The sequence below is a fragment of the Hippoglossus stenolepis genome, chromosome 3 (genome assembly GCF_022539355.2).
Source record: "Hippoglossus stenolepis isolate QCI-W04-F060 chromosome 3, HSTE1.2, whole genome shotgun sequence".
NCBI lineage: Eukaryota > Metazoa > Chordata > Actinopteri > Pleuronectiformes > Pleuronectidae > Hippoglossus > Hippoglossus stenolepis.
Window position 1 is genome coordinate 17,942,981 of NC_061485.1, and position 12,034 is coordinate 17,955,014.

At 40.9% G+C, this 12,034-nt stretch overlaps 1 protein-coding gene across 1 annotated transcript; it reads left to right on the forward strand.

The window, feature by feature from the left end:
* Positions 1-10,380: 10,380 nt before the first annotated feature.
* On the forward strand, positions 10,381-11,829 carry LOC118104663 (ammonium transporter Rh type B). The gene has a single exon (XM_035151697.2). The coding sequence runs from the start codon at positions 10,381-10,383 to the stop codon at positions 11,827-11,829; it is 1,449 nt and encodes a 482-aa protein (XP_035007588.1).
* The last annotated feature ends 205 nt before the right edge of the window (positions 11,830-12,034 follow it).

A 12,034-nucleotide genomic window follows, 5' to 3' on the forward strand; every position in this document is an offset into this window, starting at 1 on the left:
GACAATGGCTGACAATTCTCTCGATTCATTAAACATCCCCTTTCACAGTCATGTTATTTTTCACCTCCTCATTTGTCACATTAGTTTTGTAAAATATTGGTTATAGTTATTGGTTATAAAAGATGTTTGAACCAAGCTAAAAGAAACCAAACTGTGGGATTTATTTGTCAGAAATCCCCATAAGTGCACAGTGAACTTATAAAATAAGGCAGAAATTAAGTTTGTGTGTATGACCTCTTTTATTTATTCCACATTTGTTGGGGTTCAATTAAATATAACTTAGTTTGTCTGTATAGGCCGGGGTGACAACTTCATAATTACTCAACACCATGACTCTTAATGTGATGTCATGGAAACAATGTGATGTAATGATTTATTTAATAAAATCATGCAGGGAATGTGTTTCACATCATAATGAAGTGACAGACCACCACAATGACAATAAATAATATATCAATTCAGATATCAATACAATGTGTTGTGTTTGCATTGTAAATTTGTTTACCTGTGTTTTTATCTGAAAAGACAATCACAGATAGGGTTTGCAGAACGTCAACTATTCTATATATTTACATGCTACTTAAACTACAATAATATAATCATTTAAGCATGTTTGACCTCATTAACCCAACTGGACCTTTTCAAGGGTCAAATATTACAACAGACACGTCCGTACAACTTTAAACTCTAACTTTAAACTAAATTAAAGAATTTTAAGATACCAAAGAAACCATGTCAAGCTGATAGTGAAAATGTCTATGTCGCACAAGAATGGTGTATTGGCTGAATATTTGATTTTACTCAGGTATGCTATAGATTCTGTGAAACATCAATCTACCACAGTGTGCTCGACTGAAACAAGGTTTTGCAAATGTGTTGCAGGGTAGCAAATGCATCCAGCATGCTTTGCTGAGAATGTATTCTTGCACCAAAAACCGTGTGTGCTCTGCAATCCTACAGTTCAAATATTCATGCATTTGGGCGCCTGAGGAAAACCACATCTTCTGCTGTTGATGCTTGAGCAGATCCACTCAAGAAAGTGTCAATGTTTTGCTTAAGGGAACTGCTGCTAGGCTTTTTCTCATGATTTACTCTGGTGTCTTGTTTTCCCAGCAGGGATGGAAACCGTTTGGATGTTTACACTGCAACTGTTATGTGTAATAGTTCTTTTTAACAAATCTTATTCAAGGCTTAAAAAAAAAAGATAATTTAACAATAGAAATGTTAACTGCTAGTGTACAGAACTGGGAAATTATTTATACGATGCTCAAGGGCACTTTTATCTGATCCTTTGAGTTTTACAAACAAACACCCAGTTGAATCAATCCTGGCCTCCTTTTCACAACTGGATGGAGGAGCTTTGGTCTCTAGTTAACATATTCCAGCCCTGGGCCAAATGCAGCTTCACATTTACAAAATCTCCTTCTGATTAGACTGAGTTTGTCACATTGACTGCACTGACAGCTGATAAATGGTTGTGTTACATACAAACACAAAAATGTGATTTTCTTAATATGGAAGCCATTCATTGCCAAATATGTGACCTGCACAACACTCACATCTGGAGGGGATATTTAAAAATGTCAAAGGGTCCATAATAAATACAGTTCTTTCTCTCCATTTTCTCCAGGCTCCAATGACTTTCTTTCACTGTGTCAAAGACAGTGGCTGTTTGGAGGTATCGGTGCAATGCTGGCAGTCTCACTATCTGTGAATATTTTCTGCTGTGTATCAAAATGTTGCAGAGGTAATTATATTATTAGCTTTTTTAAAATCCTGTTAAAACAAATTAAGTGTCTGTATTTGACGGTGAATGTATTTTTCCAGGAAAAGGGACATGTGGAAGAAAAAGGTATGTAAAGTAAATCATGAAATGATCTAAATGTGGAGAACCGGAGATTAAAAATAACATATCTCCTCTCTGTATATCAATCTTAAGTCGGAGTCAGAGGCAGATGGAAGAAAATCCTATTTATGGAAACATACAAACAGGTAAGTACATTGTGTGTGAGCATGTGTATGTCTTAATACATTTGTGAGTCTTTGCCTTATACACATTTGCATCTGCTAACAGTGTGATGATGTTTTCCATAGATGGGCCTTCGTTCAGAGAAGATGATCCTCCACACTCGTCTGTGAGGGACCGACAGAGAGTGAGTTCTAACTCACAGTTTCAGTCCTGAAACCCTTTTACAAAAATAAACTCATCATGTTCTGAAACTGCTATTCACATCAGTTACCCTCGGAGTAATTTCCATTGTCATATGTGATAAAGAGAAGCAGCAGAAAAATAAACCGAAGCAGCAACAAGAAAAAAAATTAAAAGATTCAGAATGCCTTTATAAGGACAAGACAAGATGATTTTGGATTTAACCCTTGTGTTGTCCCTGCTTCCCCCGGCTGTTGGCCCCCTCACATAGCCCACCACATATTAGCACGCACACGTAGGGCAATAGACAAGTGAGCAGCCCTTGCAGATGTATTTGTTACACCCGCGGCACACGGAGTGAGTTTTACAGTCCTTTTTCCTGGGGCATATCTGACACCTCTTCCTCTTACTCGCCCCGAGCGGGGCTGCTGCGGCGGCGACTAGGGCTAGGGAGGAGGCCGGACGCTCGGGTCGAGCGTTGTCGTCGTGGTCAAGAGCTCTCCGCGTGGTGGCGGCGGCGGCTTTCACAGCCTTCACAACCACGGCGGACACTTCCGTGCGGGGGATGCGCTCCCTTCGTGCGATGAACGGAGTCACGAGAGCCTTTCCCAGCTGCTCTAGGAACACCCTCCGCTTGTTTTCCGCTTGCCCGGAATCCAGTCGGGGTTGATCTCTCTCCATATCACGAAGGCGTTGTACGAAGAGACGTCGAGGATGTTGTGGAAGACGACCGCGCGGTCATCCTCCTGCAGCTGTACGTTCCGATCACCTTGTCTAGGTTGTCCACGCCTCCTTTGTTGCGGTTGTAGTCCAGGACGATGACCGGTTTCCCGTCCTCGCGGTCGCTGACATCGGCCTCCGCGTGCCGCGTGCTCAGGAGCACCACGTTCTTATTTTTCTTTGGGATGTAGGACACCAGAGTGGCGGTGGGCGTGAATGCGAACTTGGATGGGCACACCTCTCTCCCCTTGACCGCGAGCAGCCCGGTCGGGAGCTCGGGCTTGTTCTTCCGAACCGTGCCGACCACGGTGATCTTCCTCTCCAGGAGCTGCCGTGCGAGTTCGTAGGAGGTGAAGTAATTGTCGCACGTGACGTTGCGACCGTGCAGTCCCTCCGTGACATCGAGCACTACCCGCAACCCCTGGTTCCTCTCTGGGCATCCGCCGCTCGGCTTTCCGGTGACCCAGGAACAACACGAGGGTTAAATTTGCTTAAATGTTCACTGTGACAGTGTCGTGTGCCGATAAGGACATGGCTGAATTACCACCAATTTGTGCAGGGCGATGCAAATAGTTTTAGCCTTAAAATTCGTTGCCATCTGTGAGCACCAGAAGGTTTATGATACACATTTGGTACTTTAAAGTCAGTGAAACAGTGGGACTACCAGGTAAGTTTTTAAAATACGCATCTATCACAAGGCACACTTGCTGTGAAAAATATGAAAAAGCAAGAGTGCCTTGGTTTATTTCCCTTTTTGCATCAAAATGTTCCATCCCTGCACTCAAGAGCATCTTGAGGGATTTTCCCCCCATATTTTTCCAAACATACACGTTCCCTTTTTTTCCCTTCTAGAGATATATATGTCATAATGTTAATAGCCTTCCTCAGGTAGTTGGTTAGTTCCCAAGTTAGTCCAAAGACAGACCAGCGGCAGTACTCATGCGAGTATACACACAGACAGACAGACAGACAGACAGACAGACAGACAGACACACACACACACACACTGATATAGTTTTGTTTTTTGTCTCTCCCTCAAGACCAAACCTCAGGACTTCTATGCCAATCTGAGTCTGAAACCTCCGCGGCCACAGTCTGGTCGCAGCTCTCCACAGATACAGATGTACTCAGATGTAGTTCAGTTGGAGACTGAGGTGGCCCCGGAGCCAGAGAAAGAAGATGAAGGCAACACAGACGTCGTCTCCACCATGTCTGATTTATACGCGTCTGTGCAAACTCAGCGCACCAAAATGTTCGTCACTGCAGACACCGGAGAGGACTATGCCAACCATCTCTGAAAAAAGGTTACAGATGCTGACATGCAACAAATGGTCTTTTTGTAAGGTGACCTGCAGCCACTAGATAGCACTGTTTGTCATCATATCAAAAATGACTTGTGAGGTGATGGTGCACATGCACACATATCTCTCATGCAACTCACTGGTAGTAGTTTTACTAGAGAACAATCAGTCAATGCAGTTATTGTAAGCTTGTTTTGGAGTTTTACCTAAATCAAAAGAAATACAGCTGGTGTTTGGTAATGTATTTGTTAGATACTCATGGATTATTGAAGTAAAACTCTGCATATACATCAATCTGCATTCAAAATTCAGATATCAATAAGTAAAATATTTTTTTTTTAACTTGTGCTTTTACTTCCTCTGTCAATCAGGTCAGGGATGTTTGTCTGCTTTGACTCATCCTAATCTCTTCTAAGGTTCAATTAAGGTTGTGCACATCTGATATGTTAATGTTTAAACCTGCCAAATCACAGAATCCTTGATGCATTTCCACCTGATAACATTGCTGAGATAATAGTAATTATAATAACAATGATAAGAAGAAGAAATAAAAAGTAAACTTTGTTTGACTCTATCATAGTAGTTTTGTTCAATAATTCAGTTGTCAGGCTCTGTAAAATTTCATTTACTGCAACATACATTTATTAAAAACTGCTTACTTCTTGCTTATGTTTTTTACACTTTCACTGCGCCTCACTCATTACTTCAAGCGATACAAATAAAATATATTATTATACATACATTTAAATTCTTGGAAAAGGGTAATTTTAGTCATTACTTTGTAAATTCCATCACCAAACCATATTTACCATGGTAGTGATAACAGTTCAGGCAATAAAATCAATGTGGAAGATAATAATCTTTTGTAATAATTAATAGTGTAGTTACAGGACAGTTGTAACACTGTCCTTCAACAGAACAGTCGTACACATGGGAGGGGACTGGCAATCCTTTAATTATTTTGTTTTCATTGGGTTGAATACTGTGAGTAAATCACTGCAAATCAAATTGAGAATCAGTGATTTGAAATCAGTAATGCAACAAGAGTGCAGCCAAGAAGCAGAAACACTGAAATAATCTAAACTAGTAGTAAAGTATAAAAACTGTAATGGAAAATTATACCACTATGCCATATACTATATATTAACCACACTGTATACTATCTCTGCTTTTCATACCATGTGTAACTGCCAAGATGACCTTTTGGTGACCTGCCTCATGGCAGATTCAAGTTTACCTTTTGGTGACCTGCCTCATGGCAGATTCAAGTTTACCTTTTGGTGACCTGCCTCATGGCAGATTCAAGTTTACCTTTTGGTGACCTGCCTCATGGCAGATTCAAGTTTACCTTTGGTGACCTGCCAGAACCTTTAGTCACTTATTTACGCTCCAAAGAACGGAATGTATGTCTGCTTATCTCCTTGTAAATCAGTTGTTTGTGTTTAGATTCCTCTCTCTCCTGCGCCTACAGAACCAGTCTGGATTGGTTCAGAGAGACAGCCCTCAGTTCTCCTATATAAGATCCTTGTATTTGGCTGTTCTCGATCTTCACTCTGAGATCCTTGTGACTCTCTGTGTTGATCCTTTCTGCAGAAAGCCCCTATTAAAATACACGTGGATAACTTTGGTGTTTCCAGCCTCTTGTATTTCCAGATTTCCATCACAATTTGGTGTCAGAAGTGGGATCGCACGACTGGACGCATCTGGACTCGGTGTCTACAGTTGAGTGATCTTCTTGGGAAAATAGTTTCCAACCTTAACCTCCCCAGTAGGACGGGTGAGATGCAGGGACCGAGACCCGAGCCCGGATCGTCTCAGCGCTGCGATCTATCTGGTGAGGATCTGAGATTTCAAGTGTATTTTTATTTATTATTTTTTACCAGTAAACATAGTGTTACGGAGAAGTTGGTCTAAGGGGATTGGATCCTCCAGACGGTTGAAAGCCAGAAGCTGGAAGGTAGACTGACGAGGTACCTTAAAGAGTTTGTTAAGAGCACAACCACAGAAAAGGAGTTGTATTTGCATTGTTGAAACAAGACTCCAAAAGTGCAGAGAACTTAACCTCTTTAAGGCACTATGATTCATGTTCAGATAAAGGCAGGATATTTGAATGTGTATTAAATTAAAAATTTTAAAAAAAATAAAAAAAAGAGATAAATTGAGAAATTACCAAAGACCAAGTAAGTAAAAGGAAATTACTATTGGTTATATTATATAGGGGATATTACAATATTTTGAGGATATTAATATTACTGAGTTTCCTATTTTGTACCTTACGAAAGCGTTTTGGAGATTGATTAAAGACTTAAGGTAACTAAAACTTAACATACATTTTTTTTAAATATGGGTAAAAGTAACAGTAATGAAAAATTTGATGATTTGGATAATGGAACTGATCTGAGTAGTCCTAATATGAACTTCATGCGAAGGAACTATGGTGACACAGCACTAAGTCTGATACAAGTGTGAATGAAAGAATGTGGGTTTCCAACTGGGGGGAGTTTTAGTATAAGACAGCTAAAACTACTCTTCTTCCAACAGAAGGAGATGGTGAACAACACAACTGTGTAGTAACAATAACCGAAGTTTGTTTCCCCAGACCAGACTTACAGGACACACCTTTGCAGAATCCAGACTTTAAACTGTTTGTGGATGGATCAGCATCTCGCAATTCAGACACGGCAGGAAATCAAGTTGGTTTCTCTGTGGTAACAGCACATGATACATTGATTGCACGACCTCTCCCTGCACAAGCAGCAGAGCTCACTGCTCTCATTGAAGCATGCAAATTGGCTAAGGGGAAAAGGGTAAATATCTACACTGACAGTAGATATGCATTTGGTGTAGTACATGATTTTGGCACGATTTGGAAACACAGAGAATTCCTTACATCATCAGGCAAACCAATTGCACATCATGCTCTAGTGTCTCAGATGCTGGATGCTGTCCTCCTCCCCGAACAGGTTGCAGTATGTAAATGTGATGCTCACACTTCTAATAATGACCCAGTATCACAAGGTAATGCCGGAGCAGATGCAACTGCTCGGCAGCCACTATCTGCTTCACACATTCTCTTACAGGTCGACCCAACCACCCCCATGGCTGACCTGCAGGAACTCCAACTTAGAGCCACAGCAGATGAGCGTGCACTTTGAAGGAGATGTGGCTGCAAATACACAGATGGGGTTAAAGACGCATTCCCTACCCCGGCGACTGGACCACTTCATGACCTGAAGCCCGGCAACTGGGTGGTAGTGAACGACCCAAGGCGGAAAAGTTGGCGACACAGACGCTGGACAGGACCATACCAGATCCTGTTAACAACCCACACGGCAGTGAAGGTCGCTGAGAGGACAACGTGGATTCATGCCAGTCACTGCAAGAGAGTCCCAGAACCAGACCATCCACCTGCTGCACCCACACTGAATATTTAAAACATAGGATCAGTGAAGAGGGGGCAGCGTTGACCAGCACAGCTGTTGGTAAGAGTTGGTTCGGGGAATCACACAATACACATACCGCCAAGAAGACGACGATTAGAACGCCGATGTGGCAGTTGACCTTGCCACGGGGCTCTCACCACAGCAACCAGAGACGAACCATTCACTTTTTAACATACTTTATTGCATCAGACACACACGAGAATAAACATAAATTAAGTGTCCGGGCGTTTCTCGCGTGTCTGCTGTGTTGAGATAACACACAACGCACACACACACACACACACACACACACACACACACACACACACACACACACACACACACACACACACACACACACACACACACAGGCTGTAACAGAGTATCACTGCTTAATCAACAGAGAAGTGCAATGAGGTGATTAATCCCCTTCCTTACACACTCACACATTCACCTCCACTAATTAACACTTACATTGAGTTGGACAACACTGTATGTGTCTATTATTTCCCCCAAATTATCTGTAGATGTGACACCATTTTCAAAGGAGGAATTTTCCCATGAGAAGGAGGATCAAAGCAACATCCAAGCACTGTATGTGTCAGCAACTTAGAATCAGAATATGCAATTTCCATGAAACCTGCATGATTAGATAACACTTGTTGTCCTTCAACCTCTGTTACTAATAGTATTCATGTGGATGCAGGCATCCACAATCCTGGCAGAGCATACTTATCAGTATTTATCAGTTCTTTATTGCTTATTGTGCTATGGACACAATAAACTTTTTATTGACATGAGATTCAAAAGCTTCAGAGAGGTTGGCAGGACTTTTGGCAAAACACAAGCTTTGGCCTTGCTGTACGAGTGGAGTGAGGGTATCGATACCTTTCGAATGTCCATTAATATATGCTAACAGCACCAAGTATTGAAAACTTGAAGACTTTTAAAAAGTATGAAGTATAGTTGGTCAGATTCTAAGTCTAGTTGACTTGTTCAGTGGTCAGATGTCGTCTATTTTACTGTAATTCGAAACTATTTATGAACTAATTGGTCATCATAGACCTTAGTCAATAACCTTCAGATAAACGGAGCACTCTGGCATCTTTGGTGATTATTATGTAAAAGTGGTTATAAATCCATGCATGTGACACATGTATGCAGGGTGAGGCAAGTGTACTAATAATCACATGGAGATATGACATGTCAATATAACGAGATATAACACTGAGAGATATAACACTGAGAATATAACACTGAAAAGATATGAATTATTGTAAGTGGAGTAGCTTCACAACAGACACCAATTAATGTATTCAAAGACAGTGCATAAAAATAAATAACAATAAATTGTGGCACAAGAAAGGAGTCTACAAAGAAGAGGAATTAGTTAGATCCTGGTGCCAAGGGAGGTTATCATGGTCATGAGTTTTATGACATCAATGGGGACATCATAAATTATATAATCCATCAATCAATATGTATAACAGGTCAGTGGTAAATGTTGACAGAACCTTATTGAAAAGCAGACGATCTTTAAAAAAAGATCTAAAGTATTGTAAAAATAACTTTGTATTAGTTTTAGTTTAATTGCAATGCTGTTCTGTTGCCTTGCCACAAGTGTGATATCTAAAGCTACTGGAAGCTGACAACCTATTTGAGTTTAACAGAACACTTTGTGCCCACAGAAAGTGTTGCAGTAATCCTCAATCTCATGTCGGTAAAAATGCTGCATTTTGCTTTTCTTCTGCTTCATTTTTGTAGCTTTGGTTGAGTCCCTATTTAAATATACACTAGAAGACTAATATATACTTTATTATGTCAAATACTTAACCACTAAAAGCTCTTTATTATTACTTATTATTCTATTCTGTATATGATGACCACTGGATAAGTGTTATTTATAGTGGGAAACTGATATATAACAGATATCATAAATAACAAAAAGGTTGTATTTAAAAAAAAAAAAATCATTTATTTCAAATAAAATGAATAACACCCCGCATATCACATCATGTATTTTTTCTATGAATAACAGTCAATTTCCATTTCACATACAAAAATACAAGCAGTCTCTTGAGAATGATTTAAGTTTCAAAAACATCCAGCTCAAAATCCATATATATTTTAAACACTTTAAAATAGTTTTATTGACAATAATTCAAAAAGGAAATTGTATTGGCAGCATTGCAGCCAATACAATTAAAGTAAATGGTGACCAATTCTTCAAACGTGAAAAAAAAAAAAAGTGTCCGTAAGCCCCGACATTCAAATTTTACTCTAAACGGCGTCATTTACACCGTGTTTTTAGCCTAAATTTCTGCTGCCGGGAAGTAGTGATGCTACTGCAGTGTGCAGTGTGTGCGTGCAAACGGGAAAGCGGCTCCAGAAGAGAATATCAGATATAATAATTGTCTATGGTATCACAAATTAGATTTCATTCGTCAAAAGTAAAACATGAGAAAATGAATGAAACTGAAGTGGCTCTGCATTTACTACCACAATTTTGTTGGTAATATCAGTATCTTTATTAATTAATTAATTAATATTTACCTTTCATTCATCCTCTTAAAATCTACTTTCAGAAATGTAACTTTTTGACTCATTTTAAGGAATCTGAGGGATTCAAGTTGTCAGCCTGCACTCCTGGTGCTGCAGTGTTAAACCATGTATAGAGGTTAGGCTCTTTCACCAATGGCATTAGCTGTTCTTATCTGATAAAATAGAAGCATAAAAGGAGAGTGGCCACTGCTGGGGGAGCTTCTCTCTGGACTGTGAGTTGTGCATCATGAATGTCTCTACAAGTTTGAGAGTGCGCCTGCCGGTGCTCGTGCTGGTGTTGGAGGTTGTCATCATGGTTCTGTATTTTCTCTTCGTCACCTATGATGACAATAGCAATGCGAAGCTGCAGAACAATGAGACCAACCCAATGGAGAACTCTCTGTATCGCGACTATCCCTTCTTTGCCGACGTGCAGGTGATGATCTTCATAGGTTTTGGTTGCCTACTCGCCTTTTTCCGATTCTACGGCTTCAGTGGAATGGTCTTCAACTTTCTAACAGCTACATTTTCCATCCAGTGGGCCATCCTGATTCAAGGTTTCTTCCAGTTTTATTACAATGGTCAAATTCACCTGGGGGTGATCAACCTGCTGAATGCCGAGTTTGCCTGTGCTGTGGTGCTCATCTCGTTTGGAGCTGTGCTCGGAAAGACCAGTCCTGTTCAGCTCCTGGTTATGGCATTGCTGGAGATCCCTGTCTTTGCTGTGACAGAGTGGGCTGTATTGAAATACATTAGAATCAATGATGCAGGAGGCTCTATTCTTATTCACTTGTTTGCCTGCTACTTTGGTCTTGGAGTGACATTTGTTCTGTTCCGCCCGAGCCTGAATAATGGACATCCTAAAGAGACAACCAGTTATCATTCTGATATCCTATCTGTCATGGGAACCCTGTTCCTTTGGGTGTTCTGGCCATCATTCAACTCTGCTCTGACCTTAAAGGGTGATGATCAACACAGAGCAGTTCTCCACACTTTTATAGGTCTGACCTCATCCACGATGACGGCTTTTGCCCTCTCTGCAGTGTTTAACAAGAGAGGAAAGCTCACAATGGCTGACATTCAGAATGTGACTTTGGCAGGTGGTGTGACTGTTGGTGCTTCTGTAGACATGATGATTTCTCCTGCCGCTGCATACGCCCTGGGCATCATGGGCTGTACTGCCTGTTTTCTTGGCTACAGATACCTGACTCCCTTTTTAGCCCAACATTTGAGGATCCAAGACCAGTGTGGAATTCACAATCTCCATGGGATCACTGGCCTGATATCATCCACAGCAGCAATCTGTGCTATCCTCTTAGCCAATGAGGAAACATACGGGCCCAGCATGTACCAGATCTTCTCCCATCGTGCTCCACCTGCAGGAGATCCAAAGCTGCTGGAGCTGCAGAGGTTGATTCCCGGACTGAAGCCGGGCTTGGGTCGTACTGCACAGGAACAAGCTCTCTACCAGGTTGCAGCTATTTTCTCTACCATAGCAGTTGCTGCAGTGGGTGGGCTGCTCACCGGCTTGGTCCTGAAGTTGCCCTGCATGGCGTCCCCAGCTGACGAGGACTGTTTCGATGATGAGCTTTTCTTTGACATGCCATCAGACTTTGAGAGCGTATTCAACAAGATCCCAGTAAACTGTGATGAAAAAGGGCTGCCTATGGATACAATGAACCGCAAAGTCAATTAGTAGATAGCATTAGTATTCATGAATGCTTGTAGGAGCATTCAGTGTTTTTGTATAAGTCATTTCCTTTTTGAATTATTTTCAATAAAACTATTTTAAAGTGTTTCAAATATATATGGATTTTGAGCTGGATGTTTTTGAAACATAAATCATTCACAAGAAACTGCTTGTATTTTTGTATGTGAAATGGAAATTGATTGTTGTTCAT